At 42.3% G+C, this 26926-nt stretch overlaps 1 protein-coding gene across 1 annotated transcript; it reads left to right on the top strand.

The window, feature by feature from the left end:
• The first annotated feature begins 20063 nt into the window (after nucleotides 1–20063).
• On the top strand, nucleotides 20064–23685 carry LOC127340765 (U-box domain-containing protein 9). Its single transcript, XM_051366514.2, has 2 exons — nucleotides 20064–20443; nucleotides 22522–23685. The coding sequence occupies exons 1-2, from the start codon at nucleotides 20163–20165 to the stop codon at nucleotides 23321–23323; spliced, it is 1083 nt and encodes a 360-aa protein (XP_051222474.1). The 5' UTR covers nucleotides 20064–20162; the 3' UTR covers nucleotides 23324–23685.
• The last annotated feature ends 3241 nt before the right edge of the window (nucleotides 23686–26926 follow it).

The following is a 26926-nucleotide window of genomic DNA, read 5'->3' on the forward strand; positions in this document are numbered from 1 at the left end:
TAATCTCCTTTCTCCCATAGTCCCTTCCGCTTCCTCTCCGCCGTGTAAATGTGAGCATGCAAGTGTGAACGGAAGCTGGCTGATGGTGCATGCAAGTGTGAACGCTGCATGCATTGCAGTTTTTTCTCCGCCCGCTGATTAATACCCACGGCTTACGATGAAAAATTAAGCGCACGCCTCTGTTTTATCTTCCAATCAGAGATTGCCTTGGTCCCAGAGAATTTGCTAGTACGCCGGTTAATCTTGTCCGGAGGGAGTAACATAAAATTATACCTTTAGAAAATATAACATTTGAAGTGTATTTCCTCCATTCTGAAAAGGATGTCTAAATTTTGTATGTATCTGCACAATAAAATATGGCTATCTAGTTGGTCAAATTGATAAATTAAGATTACGCGTAAGACTAACAAAACGATACGAATGGAGTACGTGGTAGTCCGGGAGCCTGATAATTAGCCTTGTGTAGATTGTTTTGTTGATCAATCCTGGTCCGGCTGACCTCCAACAAAGCAGTCCCGGTTATCAGGTTAAACTAAAAGCTAACCGATAATGATGACATTGACAACACCAGAAGAGCATACATGTCAAAAAAAAAAAAAACCAGAGGAGCATACTCCGGTACGTTCTACCATCATTATTGCAAACACTGCGGTCCATCGGTCGATATCGGAAATGTATCCTGACGAGGTCAGCTGCCACACATTGCATGATCCATCAAGCAAGCTAGCGCCGCGTGTCCTGTTTCTACACTCTGCAGTGCAACGACCTCACTGTCGTGACGATCTCTCCACCTGATGCGTATGGTGGACACTTGTTACCTAGTATCTGGTAATCAACGAGCATGATCCATAGAACTAGTCGGCGTGTCGCGTGCGTATGGGAACAAGCTATGTATTGTCGACCGAGTTGGATGAAGTTGACTGCCATATAGCTCCATCAGTCCATCACGTAATGCTCTGATCAGGAGTTTTGCCCGCTTATCTAGGGCGACAGGACGTGTGCATCTCGTGGAGTGTCAGACACACGTAGCTTCACCATACACAAAGACATTATTAGTTCGTGGATGATCCTGTCCGCGTCTATGTTTCCTGTCCGTGGGATCAGCGTTTTCATGGTTACTTACATCCAGAGTAGAGATGCAAGTGTGACAACTTCTAGTTAATTTTTTCTTTCATATCTTTGAACTAGAAATCACAAAATTCTTTTTGAAACCGCGGCCAAATTAGTCTTTTGCTAATTAGGTTATCCAACACTTAAAGACCACCCTTAAAAAAAAGAATGACGTGAAACTGTGAAAGTCCTTGGGTAAATTGACGTTGTTTCCCTCGTGCATTCGATGGTGTTGCGGTGTGAGTAAAGCTCAGTGCCACATCTAGATCTCTGAATCACCCACTTTTTGCAACGGTAATCGTTATAGACGTCTTCGTTAAAGAAGTCACCTTGGACCTAGCAATCGCCAGTGACATCAATCCTTGGATTAGATTACTGGTCGTCCCAACCAAGAATGTAATGAAGAGGGTTGGACAGCTACCCTAGATAGTTTTCCCGACTAAACTTTTTGTACCTTATGTGTACACTTATATATTGTCATGTTCATAAGTTTCTCATTTCTCTAGGAAGCTTTAAATAGTAGGCACAGTTATATGCATGAGCCTGATGAATGAAAATAGGCGAAGCATACTTGACAGTGCACGCACTCTCTCAAACCGTCGATTACACCCTGACACGTGATGCCCGATTGTGTGGCTCTCTCAGCTGTCTCACGTGAGCAAAAAAAGTAAGCATATTTGACAGTGATCGACCGGGCGTTCTCCTCCTTTGTCTTTCTATTTTATACTTCCTCCGTTTAAAGATGTAAGATGTTTTAGATGCTTATAAAATAGGATAGACATAAAATAAAGTAAGTGAACCTACATACAAAGAATAGACTAGATACAAACTAAAATGGGTGAATCAAAGAAAGTAATGTATAGTTCAACGTCTTACATTTCTAAACGGAGGGAGTACCTTTTTTATCCCATCTTTTTTTCCGTTAATTTCTCTTTATGTTTTATGATGCACTTAATAAATGAAGTCGAAAATGTTTTACGGCTAACAACACATCTTGATCGCTTCTACCTGATATTGTGTACACGATCGATCGACGTGTCAAGCACCTCGACTAGTGACCTCAATCTTGTTCAGTTCGGGTGCTAGCTGACTGGTTACTTCTAATCTTATAGGGAAGAACGTTGCCCAGCCGATGGAAAGGGTTAATTCCGTTGATTCAACCGTACTCGTCACTGGTCAGGACTAGCAAGTTTTGTTTACCCAAGGTTAGGTGTGCTATTAGACACGACTCTGATGGCTTCATATCCATGGCAATTTCTAGCTACCTAGTGATTTGCTACGTATGTACTTTGCCATAAACAGAAATTCAAAAGGTCTAAACTAATCTCCATTACTCTCTGTTACATATTAATTATCGCTGATTTAGTACAACATTAACAAATAATATTGTTGTGATAAAATGATTTGACAAAGTGTTGGGCATGTAATTAATTATCAATTATCGTGTTGCATGATTTTTCTTTTTGAAACAGAGGCAAAATCTTGTGTTGCATGGGTTCGTTTTGTTTCAGCGAGATAATGATGTTCGGAATATATGCGTACGTGCATGTCGGCTAAAGTTAGCCGTCGCATGAAACTTGCTGCGTTTGGCAGGAAAAGCGAGAAAGAGAGAAAGCTAGCTTTAGTTACAACCAATCAAGATTCGGATAATTTAACGGCTAGTGGGTCTATCGGATTGATATATAATGAGACGATGTGTTCTTGGAGTCTGATGAGGCCAAGCATCGGTGAGACGACGATCTGTGGATAACTCTGAAGCCAAGCCAAGGGATCAAAGGCATTGTAGCATCAGCTTTTTCTTCCCTTTGGCTTGACCACGACGTGAGACTGACACCATCACAACCCTGTTCCGTTCAGTTCCTCAAGGAGTCAAGGCAGCAGGCATCAACGGATTCCAGCCGTTAGGTGACGGCGGCAGACGGTGTTCAAATTAATCACCTGGGACTATAGATATGGTATGTTGCAAAATATAAGTATATATGATACATAGTAAGTTGCAATAGTTTAGTCACAGTCAAACTAGTGCTAAATAGTATATAGAACTTTGAATTAATTACGGCTCTAATTACTAATAGTTAATTATATTTCATGGGACGAAATGACGGGGCGTTTTTCGTGGCGATATGACACGCTAAATATGTCTATATAACTTGTAATTACAGCTCCAAGCTTATATTTTAGGGAACAAATTGGAGGTTCTTCCATTGCGATTGGTCTACATGCTCGAATTGTTTTGATATTCACACCTCAGCTCCAACTAGGCCGATCACGAAATCGTCTCTCTATTAAAACGGAATCTTATACTACATAATTAATTACCATTGTCTCGTTTAAAAAAACTCACACAACTTGGATACGGATCGTCGATGAACTGCTGGTAAAATAAACTCTCTCAATTTTTTTATGTACTTAGTCAACATTGGAGTAATAATTAATTTTACAAATTAGCTGCACGGCACAAGGAAAAAATAAATTGTATATGTCAAGCGACTCAAAGATGACTTTGTTTATCGATGGTGATGGACGCGTGCAAAAAAAGAAAATGCAATTACGTAGGTATGTACAACTCTCACTCTCTGAGATTATGTATGGTGATAATTAATTATTCATGGAACCTTAATTAGTTGACGATGGCCGATGGCAAATTGGCCATACTAGACACAAAAACTTAACACATCCATGGCAAGTAAACCGGGCCAGAGGGAGTAACACTAAACTTCCTTCATCAACTCCGAGTCTCTGATATCGTTGGTACGCATGCATCTACGTACGATGATGGATCTAGCAGGTTATATATTACACTGGAGCACTGTTCATGGTGCACATAAACAGTGCCCACTTTTTATTTTTCCCTTCATTTTAAAAAATTGACAGTAATTTTTTGAGATTTTTGAACATAGTTTTTCTTAATTCTTCAAGTGTGATTCTAATTTTCCGTGTTAACTAGCTATCTATAGTTTTGCCAAAAATAATTTCTACCTAGAAATCTTGAATATCAAATATACATTATACAATTATACATTAAACATGAACGGGTTTGCTGGCTTCACATTGCGCTTGCTCACTGCCTATGTACATGAATAGCACCACTGCTGTAGTAACCAAATTAGCATTAATTTTGAAAATTGCAAATAAGCATTACCAGCTGCAAAATAAATAATACCATGTAAGGAATTTTGGGAAAAATTCCAAATCCATAGTTCATCAACAATATGTTTTGCGATAACTTCGGAGAAAATGCCTATTTCATTTGGAACAAAGTACTGTCTTCTTTTGCGTTAACTTCCTAAAAACATTTCCATTATTTGTCACATCTTTTATTCATGAAAATATTACTACCTTCTTATGTTGATTGTCTCACGATCCTGTTACTACTTCTTATGTTGATCTTCTCATGACCTCCTTATGTCTACCATGACGTTCCTTTCGCAGTAATTTCGGAAAGGAAATTGTTGCATTGTTGGTCGCCTATTTTATTTGGAAAAGGTACTACTGCCTTCTTTTACGGTGACTTTAGAAAAAAGATCTTCTATTTTTTCGCCTCTTTTATATAAGAAAATATTTCTCAATTTTCTTATTGATCGCCTAACGATAACCCTAAGTCACGGTGTGTCGCTGCGCTATAACTATCTTCTTTTCTTAGTCGCATCACGATCGCCCCATGCCTACATAGCTTCTAGAAACAAACACTCCATTATTCCTCGCCTCTCTTATTCGCTAAAATATTATCATCTTCTTTTCTTGATTGCTTCACTATCAGGGCAACGGTGTTTTGATTCAGTGCTTCGGGACTACACTGCTTTGATGCGGTGTGGCTTCAATACTTCGATCGGGAAAAAAATGTTGAACAGTCACCAATAGTGCCTTTTTCATTACTTCGGAAAAGAAGTTGTTGGATGGTTCATCTCATGTTTTACTTGATAAAAATTCTACTACCTACTTCTAAGAAATAGTTCCTCATTGATCGTCTCTCGCACTCAGAAAACTATTGCTACATTATTACATTGATCGGCTAACATATCCCTACGGGCGCGGCGTGTCGCCGCGGCACAACTTCCTAGTATACAACAAGGCCATTCCCTCTAACATCAACGCCATAATTATCACTTCTTAACATGCTAGCTTCTCTTAGTTGGCCGATGCCATGCATGTAGTACTTGTCGAGTAGTACCTCATGAGCGGCCTACAAGAGTAAATTACAAAAACTTACCACGTTTAGGAGTAGGTTAATATGTTAGTAACTGTTCTGATAATTTTTATATAAACTACCAGATTTGGAGAATGGTGTTACAAATCGCGCCGATTCTTGTCTAATCTTGTTTTAACAGTTTTTCTGACGCCCATTTGCCAGGGCTAAATTGGCAGCACATGATCTGATGTGGTTGAGAGGCCCACCTGCAATCCCATCTCTCTCTCTCTCTCTCTCTCTCTCTCTCTCTCTCTCTCTCTCTCTCTCTCTCTCTCTCTCTCTCTCCCTCCCTCTCTCTCGGTGGATTCACCTCAATTCCACCGGCGGACAATTCTGACTGCTAGGGTCCATTTGTCAGGGCCCATTTGCTAGGCGGCACGACCATCTGCTGTGAGCGCGCAATGGTGTGGTGCCTCCAGCGCGTTCGGAGGCGGGAGGGGAAACAAGGTGAACCCCCAACACCACATACCACGCCGCATCCACTCTCACCAACCTCCTCTGTGTTGAGACCTATCGCCCCATCGCCGGCACAAAACAGGCTCTCCTCGCTGCTTTCATCTCAGGTGGTTGTGTGCGCTAAGATGGATATGTAGAGAAGAGTCGCTAAGACGTCCTCATCGGAGGCGAGCGAGGACGGCGTGAGATGGGGTGCGAGGTAGGCAATATCGCCCGCATTGGAAAATGGCGCGAGTACCTTCGGGTCGTGGTTGGAGGCGCACTGGAGCTTGGCGAAGGTGGCAGTGTCGGATGCTTCCCGCACGCCAGCTGCACCCTGTCGAAAGCCAACCGGGGTTTGTGTCGTGTGCCGCTACAGATCTGGCCGGAGAGAGAGACTGTGGAAGAAGAAGAGAGGGGGAAAAGATGGGGACTGACAGGGTGGGCCCATGCCCACCTGACCTACCCTCCATGTGGGTTCACTAGTAGAGAAACCTCCTTTAGTACCGGTTCCAAAGGGCCTTTAGTACCGGTTTTGGAACCGGTACTAAAGATCCGGTACTAAAGCCTCCCACCTTTAGTACCGGTTCCTTACGAACCGGTACTAAAGGTGCCTCCACGTGGGCACAGAGGAGCCCGCGGGGTTGAAGACCTTTGGTACCGGTTCGTAACACGAACCGGTACTAAAGGCTATTTCGTTTAATTTTTTTATCCATTTTGTTCCAATTATTTTTCACTCCCTCTTTTTTTTGTAGAATTTCTAATATTTCCATTAGTCTCTAACTGAGTCTCTAACTACACTTAATATCTAGTCAAATTACTTACCCGTGGTCAAACTTCCCAGTCGGTCACACATCCTCACACTACTCCAACACTAGCACGCTTAACTTCCAAGTTCCTTTCCGTCCCACTTCCAAGTGCTTCGCGCGCATGTTGTTGATAGTAGTATCATATCAATTCTATTAACATGTTGGTCGATGTCACACTTCTTTAATATTTGTATTGCAAATAATTCTTTTAATGAACAAAAGTAATGATGTAATAATAATGTTGAATAAATAAATAAAATTAACTTTTTTAATTTATATTATTTTTTAAATTTTTAATATTTTTTTGCCAAACCTAAAACCTAAAGATTTGAAAATCTTATAATTTGCTATAAGTAATAGTAATGTTCTAGGATTTAAAAAATCTTATAATTATTAATTTAAATTTTTAAAAATAAAAAATATATAAAATTCTAATTTTTTGGAAAAAACCTAAAATCTTCATGCTTTCATATTTTCATTTGAAGTTTTGAGAATCTAAAAATTGGCTAACCGGGTAAACCCAGGTGAATTCGGATGTAAATTTTTCCCACGATGATTTTGATATATTATACGTTTTTTTCCCAACGTCGTATGCAAAAGTTAATGCGGTTTTACCATTTTTCAAACTTTTTTTACAAAAAAAGTTAAATTCGAATTTCTTAATTTCATCGAATAGTAGATTGCATAACATACAAGAAACTGAAAATATTTTATTTTTTGAATTTTCTATCATTTTCATTTGTATTTTACAAAGAAAAAAAAAAGATCCATGGGGATGTGGAGGTGCGTGGGGAGCAGGAAAACCTTTAGTACCAGTTCGTGACACGAACCGGTACAAAAGGTCTACCCTTTAGTACCGGTTCGCGTCACGAACCGGTACTAAAGGTTTTCTGGCTGACGCCAACCCTTTAATATACCGGTTCGTGACACGAACCGGTACTAAAGGTCCTTCACAAACTGGTATTAAAGGTTATAGGCGGCCTGGGCAGTGCAACTAGTACTAATGCACCCTTTAGTACCGATTCGTAAGGAAACCGGTACTAAAAGGTTGGACGCAAGCTCCTTTTTCTACTAATGGTTGCCAACCAAGCCTTTATAAACGGTCCCCATTATTAGGGATTCTATCAAAATGGTTTTGGATGCGAATTAGCTTGATTTGTAACGCCACGCCTTTTAGTAGCTTTTTTTTGTGTCCATAAGTTACCAAAATAGGTACTAAGCTGATAACCTAGCCTTAAATGTGCTAGCTTTATGTAACTTAGTCGTGTAGAAATAAGTTAGTACTACTAACTGGTTAATCCGGTAGATATTAAACAGTCTACCGGGATTTGATTCTTAGGACTTTCTCCACTTGAAAATAAGTTACTTGAACATGCGAATAATTTTTTTTGAGTCACTGATTTCCGGATGGATGGAGTATCACTATATTGATTAGTACTAATCTTGTGTAGAGAAATCTTATCATATGTGTTCATATGCATTGGATAAGTCGTGTTTCTTAGAACATCGGCATTATTGTCCTTTATTTCCAGTTTTTTTTCTTGTTGCAAAATGTCTTATCAGGTGGTATTCCGATAAGGAGAGACTTTTTAAATCAAACCATAGCACTACCATAAATTAACTCTAACGAACTAAAAGAGCAATATATAATGAATAAAATGGAAAAAAAAGTGCACCTCCAGTTGCACTTTTTAAATGTGGTTGCATTTGTTTGGATCCAAAAAACATAGCAAAACCATGTAAATTACCTAAACACATTGTATGATGCAACCACGAAAAGTTAGCGGATCCTTGTGGCTCACGAGTCACGACAACTATATAGCTGGTTAATTAGCTCGTGGAACTTGTACGTGTATACCACATGACACAGGACACAGTTGGCTATCGATCGAACAGATCCCAAACGTGTCAGGATTGGTGATTCGGTATTTCATTGACAACGCATGTGCCAACAACCTGCCATGGCCAGCACGCGCCTCTTTTATCGGTCGCTTTCCGTCTCGCTCAAACTCGAGTGGTGATATGCAGAGCCGCGCGTGCCAAAATATATGGAGTCGAGACCGACAAAACGGAAGCTAACACGTAACTTATTACGGAGTATTACTCTCTCCATCCCCCCAAAAGTGTCTTAAGTTTATCAAAATTTAGATATATCTACCTACTAAATAGTATTTTAATACATTTAAATTTTAACAAAGTTGACACATTTTTGATGAGATGGAGGAAGTATATCGATCCTGCACTTGTGCTCACACCGTCAATCGAAGATAGCAACGACCAGGATTAACCATTTTAAATATGCGATCGATAATCATGCGGCTAAATGCCATAGCTGGCCAAATATCCCCTATTTTGTAGAACTAGTGCAGTACCAACCTTTGGATGTGGGCAAGTGCATCTATCTCTTCTTTTCCGAAACAAAGGTATATCCCATTTTTTGCATCAAAATAATGCACCCAATCCACCTATTTAGCGACAAGAGTCTCTACAACAATGAAGAGGGTGGCAATGATCAAGAGCGTGTGCCCTAACCTCTCACCAATACATAGCATCTAAAACCGGTGAACCAGCAGACCCTCTATGCGCACCGCACGCTACAATAGTTGTCACCGCCGTCTTTGGTGAACACATCTCCAGGACATTCTTTACTCATTGATCTTGTCAAGCCTCCAATCGACACCACCACAACGCATCATTGTCCTCTACTGTCCAACATCACTCATAGGCTGCTGACATCCCGCTACGCCAAGCCACCGAGACTCGTTGCCGTCGATGCGCTAGAAACAACATTGCTCCATCATAGACCATCAACTGGTCTCACGGACCGATGCACACCTCCAAGATCAATACCCCCAAGGGGGAAATGACATCAGAGTAGTGACATCAATCTGATCGATGGGATTAGGTTTCCCCTGAAGGTAGCGGAGGGAAGTGGGACATGTACCTCATCGATCGCACGTACATGAACATGTGGATCTTAATAATGGGGCCCTCTCTGGTGTCTCACTTAAGCAAGTAAAGTTCACTATGATGGTGACGACGACCAGACGTACTCTAGCCACTTTATTTCCTTCTTTATTTTTCCTTTTTTTTTATCCGATCTCTTTCCGTTGCACTTTGTGCGCTTGATAGGTTAGCTAGCAGTTAATTACTTGTAAATGGTTTTATGGCTCACAACATAGGTGAATCGATTCTGTTTGATCTTGTACACGGTCTGCCGATGTGTTAAGCACCGACCGATGTCGACCTCGTTCGATTCTGGGCTAGTGATCCATGTAGACAATAGGTCCACAATTTTACCCGGCCGGGCTCATGTTGACTGATTAGTTGTAATTCACTAGTGGTATTTTACACGGAGGAACGTTGGCCAACCCAATGGACGGGTCGGTTATCTTAATTTAAGTGTGTTGATCAGGGCTAGCTAGATTTGCTTACCCACCTTCTGAATTTCGACTTAAGGTTAGGTGTGATTAGGCACGACTCTGGAATCTTGATGAGGTTTCTTCAATAGGGAGTCTTCTGATAGCTACTTCGCCACCAGAACTCCAAAGTGTTGAATACATTGATCTCTATTCTCTAGCGTGAAACATTGAGCAAGAAAATGGTTGAACAGAGTAGTGATGCGACGTAATAATCATGTTAACATTTCCATCCGAATATGTACACTGCAAGTAAATAAATATGTTTAACTGTGCGCATGCATGTCGGCTAAAGTTCGCTGAAACTTGCTGCGTGTGGCAGGAAAAGCAAGTACGAAAGAAAGCTATCTTTGGCTACAACTTACAACCAATCAAGATTTGGATAATTTAAGCGGCTAGTGGGGTCGACCAGACTATTAGTATATAATGTAAGATTGTTCTTGGAGTCTGATGAGGCAAAGCATGGATGCATTGGACGATGATCCATGGATAACTCTCAAGCCAAGCCAATGGATCAAAAGCATATATATCAGCTTTTCAGACTCCCTTTGGCTTAACGACCACGCGAACCAGCCTGACACCATCGCACCTCCGTTCCATTCAGTTTCTCCTCACGGCAGCGAACAACAACGGTTCAGGCCGTTAGCTGACGGCCTCACACCGACGAGTCGACCAGATCGGTAACATGCAAGGTCCCTTATAATGCATAGTATCATGAATTATCATAGTTCCATTTTATTTAATGTTTTGTAGAATCTTAATGCAATTATGTGTACATGATGTGTTTGCTACTTACTAATTTTTTTAGTTTTAAGTGCTATGATACAATATCTATCTATGATAGTACTACTCTCACCTCTCTCCTCATTAATTGATGTGTCACATAAGATTTTTACTACCTACATGGCATGCATTATATTACCTATGGTACTCCTATTATGGCTAGTCTTAGTCACAGTCAAATTAGTGCTAAAAACTTGTAATAACACCTCTAATCCTGTTATTTTAGTGGATGAATTATAAAGGGATTTATACCGTCGTGATACGACAGCTGGTGACTGATCGACACATCCAATTGTTAAAATATTCACACGTCAGCTCCAACTAGGCCGACAAAGAAATTCTCCCTCTGTTAAAACGGAATCTACCTATGTAGTACTTAATTAGCGTTTTTCTCTGCTTAGCATGTTGGATACGATCGAATGGACGATCAGCTAGCACTGCTCGTAGTTTCATTCCACGGTAAAATAAAACTGTCCCAACCAGCTTAACTACTTAGTCCACTTTGGAGAAAAAAAAACTGTATCTGTCATGTCAAGCGACTCAAAGACGACTTTGTTATTCGCTCTGCAATTACCCAACGTACGTACAATACAACTCTCGCTCTCTCAGACTCTACGTACGGTGACAGTTGATTATTCACGAACTAAACTTCTTTCATCTGCTCTGACGCCGTTGGTACGCATACAGCTACGTGTGATGATGGATCGATCTAGCAGCCAACATCAAACTACTTCGATTATCAATTTCATAACCCGATTGGTTTTTAATATTAGCTGGCCGATGCCATCTACTTCTAATGTAGTCATCGCTATCTAGCTCTCAGTGGTGGAATTGTCGAGTAGTACCTCGTGCGCGGAATATTCTGAGCTAGGCCTCACACTAATATATAAGACACCTGCATCACTTGACTATACTCCTGATCCTTCGAAACTAAACTATTCTGCAGTCGATCTTGAGCCGTACGAGTAAATAGTCCTATTACTAATTAGAATCCCGTAGCGATTAAACAATCTGATGAGGTTTCGATTCTTCACAGTACTATACTGATTAGTACTGATCTTGTGTGGAGATTAATCGATGTGATTACCTAAACATGTATTGATGGTGCCACCAGGAAGAAATCGGCAGATCATGGTGGCTCACGACTATAGCTTGTTACTAATTAGCTTGTGGAACTATCATTTGAATGTACTTAGTTAAATAATGATAAAGTGATTGATGATAAAAAAATTTCTCTTATGCAGGTTACCTACTGGTGCAGAACTTTGCTTCGTACATGGTCATCTCTTCAGCGCATACACAACCGCACAAAGGAAACATCAAAAGTTTACAAGTTCGAAATAAACAAAAATGAAATGAAAACAGCCTGAAGGTATATGATATCCAAATATGACTAAGGACCAATTGTCAGTTTATGCTGCCATCCAATTTTGAATAATATAATCCTTCGTGGTGTTTCGTTCAACTGTGTAGAGAACTCTATAAATAGATACCAATTCTTCATGCATCTTAGTTATGCAGAGACCGAATGTAATATTTAAACATTTTTAAGTAATAAATGCTCATTATCGAAAAAAATAGATGATATGATAATACATTACATTACGGTACTAATCATTTTATTTCTATTTTTAGATAATTATATAATTTTACATATGATTCGTCTGGCAAACTGTAACTTTAACGTAATTTTATATCTTATATGCTGAGTAATACGAAGGAGAGGAAGTACGGCCCATATTATCTAACCGACACAAACGTGTGAAGAACTAGAGATTGGCGATTCGGTATTTCATTGATGGCGCATACATGTGCCACTAATCTGCCACCACATCTTATCTGTCGCTTTCCATCTCGATCAAACTACAGTGGTGATGTGCAGGGCTAGCATGCCAAAGTATATCGACCGACCGACAAAATGAAAGCTCCCATGTAACTTATTTATACATCGATCGATCCATCCTGCACTCGTGCTCACATTGTTAATCGGCTCAAGAGATAGCTAGGACCTGCAGGATTAACCATTTTTAATCTGCGATCGGCAATCAAGGCTACATGCCTTAGCTGGCGAAATCTCATTTGTTTTGTATAGCGCTTGTGCACTACTGCACTATCAAACCTTTGGATCTCCTGAAGAAGCAAACGCTCGAGCTTATACAGTGCTGATCGAGTGGGTAACAAGATGCTACTAGCTCTGTCCTTATTTTATCGACGCGTATACATAAGCTACTTTGTAGTATGTACAGCGTGCGTTCAATTTAATCCGAATGGAGGGAGTACCTTGGTGATACATGGATCGATGTGATTTAATTAGGAGGATCGAATTGGGTCGCGCAGGATTTAGGTGTGGCGCACGTGCCGGCCTGCAGATGCGGGGCTAGCTGGATCCTGCATTCTGATGCAGGTATGTAGTCGGTTTGCTGTAAGCATGCTGATGTGGCACATAACAGTCACTAGAACTGGTCACATACTGTTGAGAGCACATGAACAGGCTTGCACCGCACTACACTGCACGCGCGGCACCCCTGAATCCTGCAGCAGCAACGGATCTGGCTGGCCTGATTTAGACCAAACGTAGCATGATCGACACAAGTTTTATACAATTAGTAGCCCGCATTTGACAAGAAAATAACGATTAGGATGCATCATTCATGCTCTGCTTTGTTTCGTTTAGTCATTCAGATTGACACTGATCAGTCTTGCAAGTTCCCGAGCTACCTAGCAAGTAGTAGCAATCAGGTTGTCGATGACAGCACCGCCAGCATACTTTCTAGCATCATTGCGAACTCTGCGATCGATCCTCAATCCATATCTAAACGTTTGCTGACGATGGAGCTCTGCTGGCACTTTGCGTGATCCATGCTGCTCCAACCGATTGGCGTGCGTGTGAATCGATCGTGGCGCAAGCTAGCTCGCCATCTCTCGAACGATCTGTTACGGGCACTTGTTGCCAATCGGGCAACGAGAACGATCCATTGAACCGGTCGGCGTGCGTATGGGCTAGGATACACGGAAGCTGTTATCGAATTGGACGGAGTCGACTGAAATAGCTCCATCATGCAGTGATTTGATCGGGAATTTCACCCGCTCATCTAGGGCGACGGGACGTGTTCTTCGCGGAGGAGCGACAGTTGCGTCGTGGGCTCGTGGCGCGCCCAAGGAAAAGATAGAGATGCATCAGGGTCGTGGGATGATCATGTGCACGTCTCTGTTTCCTCTCCTATGGGTCGGTGTTTGCATCCACAGGTTTCCTTTGTTTCTCTTGCAGTCCAAGCGATTGGATGAGAGACTATACCACAGCTAAGAGATCGTTCTGCCAGCATTGTTCGGTTGCTTATAGATTTTTTTGCGAAATGTCACCAATTTATTAATAGTTACCAATAGTTGTATGAAGTGCTCCAAAACGTAATGAAATTATAAAAAGATCTCTGAACCACGTAGTGATGACTACAAATACCAGCTTGAGCCGAAGGTACGCCACCATCCATGCCCTCTATCACAAGAGTCAGACAAAACTTGGTATAGTAAATCCATGCTTAAACGAGGTGTTTTGACGAGATCATTTGCCTTGTTATTGTTGGATCTAAAAAGTGTTGAACTCATGCAAGATAATTTTTCTACCTTATGCTTTGGAGGAAGAAGAAGTCAAGTTCAAGTGAGTTGGACTAGGCCCGGCTTAACTCATACTAACAGTAAAAGGAGCTCAAACCGAGTCGAGTAAATGCCGAGATATTAAAGCTGGTTCATACTCAGCTTGTAACGATTAGTTAATCTTGGACTAGCTTTGAGCTAATAAAAATAATTTTTTATTTCTTGCATATTGAACTTTTTAATCTACAACATATCGAAACAATATATTCACCTTCTAGATTTTCTTAATTAAAGATCATCCGCATTAGAAGGAATAAATCCCATCCATTACATACAGCTAATAATTTTTCATATTTTCTTCTAATATATAACGCAATTGTTGTGCATGTGCATATTTTTCAAGTTGTCGAGCTGGTACATGTTGACATGTTTTCCAATCAAGCTTTACAAGACATTCATTCGTGGCTCATTACTTTTCGAGTCGGTCTGGAGTCAAGCTAAAAACTAGTCCATTTTGAGTAAAACTAGAAAATGAGCTGATCTCACGAGTCTCTAACTCACTAAGTTTGGATTTCTTTTCAACCCTAGTGCTAACCACACACTCCAGACATGGGGTTGACGTAGGGCAAAGCTCCCAATAGGATCTTAATGTTTTGGTGTAACATTTTAGATGCAGGTGGTTTTTTTCCAATTTGATTAGTGATACGTTAAATGGACTCTATGAGAGCAAGTTATGCTTGTTTTAGTTAACACTACGCAAAAATAAATTTCAAACCGAAAAGGAAGACTATGGTCTTGTCTTGTGTGGAACCAATTCTTTCTCTCATGAATATCTAATGCCAATGCTTGCAGGTGTAATTGGTGGTGATACATAGATCGATCGATGCGATTTGGATTTAATTAGGAGGATCGAATTGGATTACGTGCATGTAAATGCAGGGCTAGCTGAAGCATGATGGGCTTGCTGCTGCTGCTCGAAACACACTTTTACATCGATATACTAATATGGCAACAACACCATACAACGAAAAAGAACAGAAAAAAATGAAATGAAGACTAAGGCGGATCAACTAAATGACGGTGACCAATAACCGCTGCGCCTCTGGAAAAGTACCACCACACTTCTAGCATCGAAGCGTATATACCAACCAATATTTTCAAGAAGGAAAGCAAAATGCAGTTCTTGCTGCTTTAAGCATGCTGAGATGGCAGGCACATAACAATCAGTAGAACAGGTTAGGTAGTAGTATATCGATCTCGCTCAGCTGATGGCCTGAAACAAAGAGTCTCTGCAGTTCTTCATCGCAGTACAATCAGAGACGACTGGCTGTACTCAGTCTTGCCATGCTTGGTTTATTCATCAACCGAAGCGGGTCCAGCCGGCCTCCACCTATAAATCCTAGCAATCAGGTTAACCAAGTTAATCGTCGGTGATGAGTTGAGGACTACACTGAAGCATTCGTACGTCCTAGCATCATTACAAACTTTGCGATCGATGGGTCGATATCTGCAAATGTTTGCTGACGAGGTTAGCTGCCACTATGCGTGACCGTGATCCATGATGCTCCTACCAAGCGACGTACGTGTCAATCGAACGTGGATTGATCTGTTATGAGCACTTGTTGCCAACGATAATGATCCATTGAACCGGTCGGCCTGCGTATGGGCTAGGATACGCGGAAGCTGTTAATGATATAGTCGACTGTTATAGCTCCATCATGCGTCGTTTTGATCGTGAATTTCACCCGCTTATCTCGAGCGGCCGACGACGGGACATGTACTTCGTGGAAGGGAGCCGAACGCGTCGCAGCTTGAAAAGATAGAGATGTATCAGGTCATGGATAATCTCGTGCACGCCTCTGCTTTCCTCCGTTGGGTCGGTGTTTGCATCCAGAGGGTGCTCACTTGCTCTGTTTCTCTTCAAGTCCAAGCGAGTGAGCGACTATACCACAGCTACCCAGACCGTTCTCTCGGGTTGTGCTCTGTCAGCCTTGCATTGTTCGGCTGCTTATGGATTTATGATTCTTTTTTCTTTTGGACTAAAACCATGCTTAAATGTGGCGTTGACGTGCTTATTTTACCTGTTAGGGTTGGATTAAGAAACTGCTGGACTCTTCATGCAAGACAATTTTTCTACCTTATGCTTTGGAGCAAGAGGAACTCAAGTTCGAGTGATTTAGGCAAGGCAAGGCTTGTCTTAACTCATACTGCTAGCTAACCGAATAGACCGAATCGAGTAAATATCAGGCTATAAAAGTTATTTCGAACTTAGCTTGTAACGACCTCGAGTCAATTCCAACCTAATTTTCAGCTAATAAAAAAATACATTTTCAAAATTTATTGCATACCTGAGAAAGAAAAAACACGTCGACAACATATTGAAACAATAAATTAACCTTCTAGATTTCCCTAATTAAATATCATCCACACTAGAAGGAATAAATCCCATCCATTACATGTAGCTAATAAATTGTCATATTTTCCTTTTAATATATAAAGCAATTATTATGCACGTGTATATTTTTTCGAGTCTTTGAGCTAAAGTGCGCGAGCTTGTGTTGCCTTGTTTTCCAATTAAGATCTATAATACATTTTATATTCGGTCCATTACTTTTCGAGTCGATCTCCAGTCAAGCAAAAAAAAAACGAGTCGATATCTCTCCAAACTGAAAAAGAAAAATCGATCTCAAGCCGCTCAGTCCGTAAATCCGGACTTATTTTCCACGTCCACGGCCGACAAATCAGTCTGTGCGAAACAAAAAGTGACGGGCATCGGAAACGGATGGAATGGAACGGTGGAGGCAAGTAACGGCACACGTCGCCGTCTTCGTCGCTGTTAATTGCCTCCTCGTTGGCGTATCCATCCAGACCCTCCCGTGCTGTGGATAAGTAGAGCACGACGGACTGAGCCGCCCATCCTCGTCCCGGTCGCACCCCTCAGTCGTTATCGCACCCCAGCAGCGGTCGTCGCCAGCGTCTCCACCCGTAGATCAGCGCCAAGGACGATCTGGCAAGTCTTCCCCATCAGTTGACCATTGTCGTCGACATCCTGAAGCGATGTCGCTCCCTCTCCTTGAGGTCGCGGCCTGCCTCTCCACCTGCAGCACGGTCCATCACGGCCTTAGCATAAAAAAATTAACATCTACAATGTAAAATTTATTGTAGTAGAATCACCATAAATTGTATGTTCATCTTATATGCCTTTGATATTATGTTAGTTTATAATTTTTTGTATATTTTTTTGTCAAACTTCATTTCGATTAATCTCACAACGTGAAGTAAATAAAAGAATAGAGAGATAATAGTTCATCCTTTTTAGTTTATATGGCATGCACGTAATTTAAGGAAAACTTTGAGGAAATACTTTTGTACACTCATGCATGTGCGTGGGTATTTTCGTCACCATCCATTTAATTATCGGGATTCATGCCCACCATGGTAGATAAAAATATTCTTTTCTCTCTCCTCTTTTTGTCCGAATCTCAAAGCACAATGGACGGTTACCCACACCCATGCGTAGGTGTACAAAATCCAGTCTCGAAAACTTTGGCCAAAATATGAGATATATGTCATAAATGCTATACCATTACATTGATATTTAACCCAAAGTTTCGAAGATATTGTTTGTAACATATAATTCATATTTTATTGACCAAATTACTAGTCAAACTTTCTTAATCCACGTGCATACCTACTAATAAAACCAATAAGTTTTTGTTTTTTTTATTTCATACCGAAGAATGGAAAAACAAACTCACCCACACATATAGAAGCAGTAAATTAATCTTGTAGATTTGCTTGAGTAAATCTCATCCACATTAAAAGGAATAAACCCCATCCATTACACATAGCTAATAAATTGTCACATTTCCTTTTAAAATACGGAGTATGACATAACTACTCCACATTAGAAGGAGTATTATGCATGTGAGCTAAATTGGGCGTGCTGGTGTTGAATTAAGATCAGCTCGTTTTCCAATCAAGGTATGTATTTAATCATTTCCTATGAATAAGACGCACACGTAATTTCATCACCATTCGACTCGATGGAGACAAGCAAAAATGCGACTAGATCTCGAGCAGGGTCAAGGCATATAGTACAATATTGATGATATCTTACGCTGTGTTTGGATGCATAGAATTAGATATGAAATTGAATTGGACTAGAAATTCCAAATCTACGATGGAAATGAATTGACTTCCATTTCGAATTCCGTTGTTTGGATGCCCCTGAATTTTGCTTGTTGGAATCAAAGGGTGTATCCAATTCCATTTGCTGTTTGGATGTACAAACCATAGAATTTGATTGTTTGAGTTTGGATAATACAGACTTGTGTATACGTAAAAAATATAGCACGTGCATATTAGAATCTATATATATTATTCAGAGCATAGACAGTAGACAAACCATTTTATCATATTTGCACGATCAACTTCAGACAATTTCATGATAGCACATACTGTATCTATCATAAATTTGTATTTCACATCAGGCAAACATCAAAGTAGGATTTAGTTTATCAAGTATATAATTCCAACAGGCCTCAAGCGCTACTAACTCTTCAAAAATCATGCATAAAAATACTGAAATAGGCCAAATAACTGAGGCATGTACAGAATTGGTTCTTGCTAAGAAGAGACAGAGAGGTTCGTGCCCGCCTGATCCCTTTGCCTCCTGCCGCCGTTGCACGGACTCAGGGAGCAGGGGTTCCCTTTGCGTCGTGTCCCGCCACCATCCTTAACGCCGACGGCCGGGGCAGCCCAATCCCGCGCCACTCCAACTCCCTCCACTCCAGCTAGGGTTCGGGGCAGGGCCATGGAAGGGCGGATGCGGAGGTTGGAGAAGGAGAGGAGGGCAGGGGTAGGGAGGACACGGAAGAGAACGGAGAGGAGTGCGGAGCTCGGGGGAGAGTCGCCGCGCCGCCGCGGGCTAGCTCCAGGGCGGGGCCGGCTCCGTCGGGGCTCGAGCAGGGAGACATGGCGGTCGAACTGGGGAGAGGATTCGTGTCGCTGGTACCGCTTCACGATTCCAAGGAATACGAAGGTCTGACCCTCCGAATTGGAGAGCGAGAAAAAACGCTTCGGAGGGGTGCGGGCTGGAATTGTACTAAGTTTCCACATCTTAATTCTTTGTGCATCCAAACGCCGGAATTTGGGCTCCGAATTCCAATTCCCTAATTCCAGGTCCAATTCGTTACATCCAAACACAGCGTTAGGGTTAACACGTAAGAAAAAAAAAGTTAAGGCAAAAGAAAGAAAAGGGTTGAAAATGTCTTGGCTTCTCTTAATTAGAAGATAATCCCTTAGCAGCAATCTCTCTACCATAGATTTAAGATATCTGATAAAGCTGAGAAATAACCAATTTTACAGCATATTTATTGTTACATCTAAAATTAGAGGGCTGAATTAGAAGTCCTGAGTTTTATTTTTTTGGCCCCTAGAGCTGAACACGGAAGAAAGATATTTTTAGGACACACATATGGGGTTGACGTGTCTGCAGTATCAGCTCCGACGTGTCCCTAAACTCCCGGCCGCGGATGCATATGTGGCCGGGCGCAGTTCCCCGTATCCACGGCCGACAAATCACTCTACACGAAACGGAAAGCTACAGCCAGCTGAAACGGATGGAACGGAACGGTGGAGGCAGGTAACGGCTCTCGTCGCCGTTAATCGCCTCCCCGTCGCCGTCGCCATCCGAGCTCTGAATAAGTAGAGCACGACGGACTGACCCACCCCTCCTCGCCCAGCGAGCGAGCGAGCGCGCCCCCACACCGAGCAAGAAGGAGCGAGAGAGAGACGGCCACCCACCCCGACGAGGAGCAGGAGATGGACTCGCCGGGCCCGTGCGGGGACCAGCTGCTCGCCTCGCCGGCGGCGGCGGAGCGGCCGTCCGAGCTGGCCGCGCTGCGGGCGCTGGTGGACCGGGTGCGCAAAGGGGAGGTGGAGGCGGCCCGGGAGGTGCGGCGCCTCACCCGCGCCTCCGCCAGGCACCGCCGGAAGCTCGCCGCCGCGGTCGAGCCCCTCGTCGCCATGCTCCGCTCCGGCGCGCCCGACGCCGGCGAGGCGGCGCTCCTCGCGCTGCTCAACCTCGCCGTCAGGGACGAGAGGTGCGGAACATCCCTCCCTTGCACATCCGCTCCTCTATCTATGCTCCGCTAGTCTCTGTATTCGTTTCTTGTTGCAAAAAATTGTAATTTTTCACGTTCTTCGCATAGACCACTTCAAAATCCCGATAGATTTGCCACGGGGCTTCTTCTTCTTCTTCTTCCACCCGGATTGCTTCTGTCAAAATTTCAAACTCCCGAACCCGGCGGTCTCCTCCTCGATTCCTCGGCTGTTTCCGCGCGACCGTGCAGGATCCTAGGAAACCTCTTCGGTTTCATCGTGTAGCTATTGTATCTATGGCTCTGTTTTAATCCCAATTATTGTGTGCTCTGATTTCGTCGTACAGTTCCTTCCAATTTATTATTCATGGCGGCTTATCAATTCAATTTTCCCCCTCCGTTCAGAAAATATCTGATACTAGCGGCTAGAAAAATCTGATATACTACTCAACAAGATCGCCCCTTCCGTGGTCCTCTCCTATGTACTACCAGAAAGAAAGATTGCAGAGTCATGTGGTGGTTGTTGGATAAAACTATTTCTTCAGCCACCGGTCGTAAAATCTGTATCATCCTGAATTCCTCATGTGTAACTGACTGTTACCATGATGCATACTCTCGTTGAATTATTGCCCCGTAGTTGTCTCACACATATATTCCCAAAGCATATTCCAAAACCCAGATATGGGATATCTACGCACCCCCGGAGATTTCAGTCAATTAGTGACCAACCAACATCACCAAACTGGTAAAGCATCGCCGTGCTTTCTTTCAAACACGGGAGCGAATCGCATAGCATCTGCTAATTTCGTCCTACTGACCCTTCAGCCAATCCGCCATCCCTAGAACGTGCTATGTATATCTACGAAATGGCAGCAAGTAAGTGGAAGACCGAAGAAAACGGTCGGTTTTGGATGCTGCCGGAAGAAACAGTTGGCCTGATTTGGAAGCTGACCTAAGTTCGCCAACCACCGTATCCTGCTTGGCCGCTTCCCAGAAAAATCTAGCGGCAGGAGCCTGGAAGTAGTGTTTTCTTTCTCAAAGGTTTCCCTTGGGCCGCCTGCCTAATATTTCTTTCCTTTCCAACTGCCGTGGTCAAGATACAGTTACCCTCCCCTACTTCCTTTGGAAATTTTGTGCCCATGCCGTGAGCCAATTTGCTTTGAGGTATATATCCAGACATGTTGACCTCATGGTTGTTAGGTAGGGCTCGAGCCAACCTGCGAATTTAGATGTCAAGTCACACAAGTATGGTGCTATGTACCAGAATTCTGAACCCATCCTTCCTGTATCCATCCCTTTGCTTTCTGAAGTACTACTAGTAGAAGCTAAACAAGTGATCAATTGATCACCACTGTTTTGTTCAGAGTTCAGCCGATTCTTTACTTTTGTGTAGCATTGATGGACTGCCACTGGTTCTAGTGGGATCAACTGTTCCAACAGTTAGAGAATCAAGTTCTTGTCTTGGTTCTATAGGGATCAGATCTAGTTCAACCCATGTAGACGTCATGAATAAGGATTTCAAGACATTAAATTATATGGAAGCCCTGTACCGGATGTTTTAGAATGCGTAGCCTCCCATATCCCACAATTATGGTGCTCTTTTCAGAACGTGAAGTTAGATTTGAGCTGGAACAATTCTAGCTATATGATAATTCATCATGGTGCTCATCCTTCGAACTTTCAGTCCTCTTGGATAGTATCCAAGTAGTTGCAGAGCCTTTAATTTAGATCTCTGCAGTAGCTGGCCTAGTGGCTGAACTGTCAACTGGGTACTGACTTACTGTTTCGTCATAGCCTAGTACTTAACTAGACACCATGTTTGGACCTTGTACTGCATGTGAGTTGTCTCTGCCAAAACTTATCTTGGGATGAAATTTCTTCTTCTTGCAATTAGCATGGGAGTAGTGTAAAATTCCTTGAGAACATGTAGACATAGTACAGCAAATAATGTGTTCTCTGTTTACATGATTATTATCTGAAATGTGCATGGTGGTTTAACAATCTTTGTCAGCAGTGTTTAGCTTGCAGAAGAGTAGAATTGGTCACATTGTTCCTGACCCTGTCTTGTTTCATCTATGCAGGAATAAGATCAAAATACTGGATGCTGGTGCGCTTGAGCCGCTGCTTGATTACTTGCAGTCGAGCGATCTAAACCTACAGGAGTATGCAACTGCTGCTATCCTTACGCTCTCAGCCTCATCTACAAATAAACCTCTGATAAGTGCATCAGGAGCAATCCCTCTCCTTGTAAAGGTCCTCAAAGAGGGGAATCCACAAGCAAAGAACGATGCGGTGATGGCTCTGTACAACCTCTCCACGATTGCAGACAACCTTCAAGCCATCCTTTCTGTGCAACCTATTCCCCCTTTGATAGAGCTAATGAGGGGTGGCAAAAGGTCCTCCAAGACAGTTGACAAGTGCTGCGCTCTTTTGGAATCACTTCTTGCCTTTGATCAAGGCCGAGTGGCCCTAACTTCCGAAGAAGGTGGAGTGCTCACCATCGTGGAGGTACTCGAGGAAGGCTCCCTTCAAGGTAGAGAGCATGCCGTGGGAGCACTCTTAACAATGTGTGAGAGCGACCGGAGTAAATACAGAGATCCCATCCTAAATGAAGGAGTGATCCCTGGCCTTCTCGAGCTCACAGCGCATGGCACTCCCAAGTCGAGAGTCAAGGCTCATGCTCTTCTGGACTTACTGCGGAACTCACCTTACTCGAGGTCGAAGATGCAGCCAAACACACTAGAGAACATCGTTAGCAACATTGCATCTCAAATAGACGGGGAGGACCGTGGTGGGAAGGCTAAGAAGATGCTCGCGGAGATGGTGAAGGTCAGCATGGAGCAGAGCCTGAGGCACTTGCAGCGCCGGGCTTCCTTCGCTTGATGTTCCTTGCTTGCTCAGGTGCCCACCACTCTATTTTGAGATGGAAGTAGAAGAGATAGTGGGAATAACGAGATTGCTGGAGATGCCGGTCCAGGCCTCGACAGGACCGAGTGACTGGTGTAAGCGCTCATATACTTAAAGCTCTTGACATAGTTCCCATTTTCCGTTTCGATCTTGCGTGTTGTTTTGAAAGAGAAAGGACACATTTTCTTCCTGTTATCGTTTCCCTGTCACTTGTTTTGTGCATATATCAAAAGCAAAAGAGTAGAAAGAGGAAAAGACAAAAAAAAAGAGGCATATCTCCTTTGAGGAAAGGATTGTACATGATATAAAGTAAAGATCCCTTTCTTCATGCCTGAAAATCTTGGTTCTTTGTCTTAATTTCGTAGCTTATGTGCTGAGTACTTCATTTCTAGCCACATTTTGGATGTTTAACCCGATGATGACTTGCCTTGTTTAGCAGTCTGATCTGTCTAGTTCTATCTACGATGCCATCATTTCTGACTTAGACTTGCTAACAGATTGTTGAACACTTCAGACTTAACACTTGGACTATTCAGCCATCAGTCTTATCTCATTCTCAATGTATGAAAGGTTCATCTATCATTTCTTGATTTATCAGGCTACAACAGCAACTACGATCTCCTTGTGTCAACCAACCTGGCTGCACATCCTGATTCTTACATCCGCTAATAAATCTCTTTTGGTTTGAATAGCGTGTTTTTAATACGGAGTAGATTGCATCTTTTTTTTGTGAGCTCTGTTATGGTGTACTTTGGGTTCAGCTTGAACACTTGACCATTCAGCCATCAGTCTCATCTCATTCTCCATGTATGAAAGATTTATCTATCATTTCTTGATCTGACTAGGCTGTAACTGCAACCAGGACTGACTACAACCAAAATCTTGGTGTTTCGATCAACCCAGCTGAACATTCTGACTGTTTATCAGCTAATAAATCACTTTCGGTCTGAAAGCATATCAATAATGTGTATTCAGTCTCTTTCGCCGTCTCTAAAAATCTTTTTTGTCTCATTGGGTGGAATGCCTTAGAGTGTGATCATTGCTGGCTTGACTGAGAGAAAGGTTGCTGATTATCTGTGCTTTTCTTTGCGTCTTAAAGGGAGATGTCCCTGATAATGTATGATAATGTAGCTTTTCCTTCCCAGATAATAACCGGGGAAAGGCTCCCCAGTCCCCACCTTATTATATTGGTAAAAAAATATCGAGATTATTACAAGGTCATGAAATTCCTCAGAATAGATAATCACTCGCACAAGCCGGGATGTGCCTTCGGATCCGATTATCGAAACCGGCCACACCCAACTAATAAAAATCGTCAACTATGTGAGCAATGTTTACTCAGGTAGGATACTCAGTCGCTCTACAAACCTTTGCATTTCTAGAGTCCCAGATCTTCCGGAGATGAGGAGAATAGTTGGCCGGATGTCGTTGAGCAGATCTGGTGTACTTTACTGCTGACCACATTTTGGATGTTTGATCTGTTTAGTTGTGTCTTATGACTGTCATCATTTGTGAATTGGACATGCTACTGGTTTGGTTTCTGCAGGCTGTGTTATGGTGTATTTTGCTTGAAGTTGAACACTTCAACCATTAAGCTGTCCGTCTCATCTGACTCTCCAAGTATAGTTCATAGATTAATCTGTCATTTCTTGATTTGATCAGGCTGCAACAGGAAACAGGATCTTCTTATTTAACCAACCTAGCTGAACATTCTGACTCTTCGTCGGCTAATAAATCTCTTTCGGTCTGAAAAGTGTGTAGGTAATATAGAATCAATATCTTCCTTTTTTGTTTCATTGGCTGGCCTAGCTTAGGGAGTGATCATGGCTGGCTTGACCGTGTGAAAGGTTGCTGATTATCTGTGCTTTCTTTGCGTCTCAAAGGGAGATGCCCCCTGTCATGACCCCATCATGTTAGCTTTTCCTTTCCGTTATCCGTTGCTTCGATAGAACGTTGGTGAATTTATTTTTTCTCCCGTTTTGAGCTTCTTGCACCGCTCATGTCCGTATCTGATTTTCTGTGGCGTTTTGTTCAGCTGCTGCATTGCTGACTATGTTAACTGCGCCGCCGTATTTGCCGATGGGAGAATATGCCGGCCTCAGACAGCAAAGAGACACACAGGCGGCTTCAGCGAGACGAGTGCTGGACATGTCAACGATCCAAACAAAATTAGTTTCGGGCATGACGTGCAACTAAGAAATATATCACGTTGGCTAAGGAGTGATGTTTTGGAACATGGGAGCATATGCTCCCTATATTTTAAAATGCATCTTACACATATTTTAAATTTTTTAAAAATTGAAACAAAAAATTCTCACGTACATCTTCATGTGCTACTCAATCACAAAGTCGTTTCATAAAAAATGAACTTATCATGTGACGTGTGTAAAAAAGACAAAATTCAGTGGTGAAAACAATGCTTTTCACAGGATAAATTTTCTCTTTTTTACATAGGCCACAAAAAATATTATTTTTTCGTGAAACTTGACGCATACACATATATTATGGAGATGTACATGTAAAAAATTTTGTCAAAAATTTTCCACACTTCGAAATATGTTTTGTTGGTAGAGGGAGCATGCGCACCCGGGAGCCGAATTGAATTTCCGCCTACTATTATATTATGCAATAATATAAATAAATAAAAGGTCTCCAATTCTTAGCTTGCGACATTATTTGTTCCAAAATTCAAAAACTACTTGAAGATCCATTTGGCAACTTCAACTTTCTTTTCATTTTGCATTTATCAATGCTAGAACCACCTTTTATTAATATAGCAAACATACGATATAACTAGCATGTTGGAGCACTATACCCAACACACATCTACGACCGACATTTGCTTGCTATGTATCTGTGACCAACTGCATGTTGTCACTGAGGACTTTTCCCAGCCAACGTCAGTACGAAATTTAGTGTTGTGATCTAATGGGGCCGTGGTGCAACCAAGCCCACAATAGAAGACAAATAATGAAAAGAGAAAAAAATGCGAACAGTGGCATCGATGAAAAACAAAGGTGGCTCGCAATTGCTGCACCCTCCAGAGAAGTCTTACTACGCTCCTAGCACACCTAATCGCCACATAGCAAGCAACACCAAAATATCACTGTGGTCATCCAAAACCACCACCCAGGACGATCCGTTGTGCTCCATCCAACATGCTGCCCGCCAGCACGTGCTACCACGGTCTTGGATCCATCCTCGCCATCTCACTGTGGTCACTGTCCTGAGGCCTAGAAGAAGGAAATGGGACAGATCAAACATGATTAGTCCAATCTTTTGATATCGTTTACAATCTGAGTTAAGGGTAGCAGCAGCGCAGCCGCGCTGGAGGTAACTACCTCTACCGTCTTTGCGATAGCCGACTGTACGTGGTAGCAAAGACCCACCAGGCCCGTTGAAAGAGCAAAATCTATCCTTAGTGTTTTGTGTGTTTGATAACAACACTCGAATGAATTTCACCGTGTGCATAGTTGCTTTAAAAATATTGGCAGGTGCACAGTGCCCTCGCTGAACACCTCAGGATCGGAAGACTCAAGAGTAGTTGTTAGGTTTTCTGGTTTTGTGTGTGTGTCGCGA

Source organism: Lolium perenne, chromosome 3 (genome assembly GCF_019359855.2).
Source record: "Lolium perenne isolate Kyuss_39 chromosome 3, Kyuss_2.0, whole genome shotgun sequence".
NCBI lineage: Eukaryota > Viridiplantae > Streptophyta > Magnoliopsida > Poales > Poaceae > Lolium > Lolium perenne.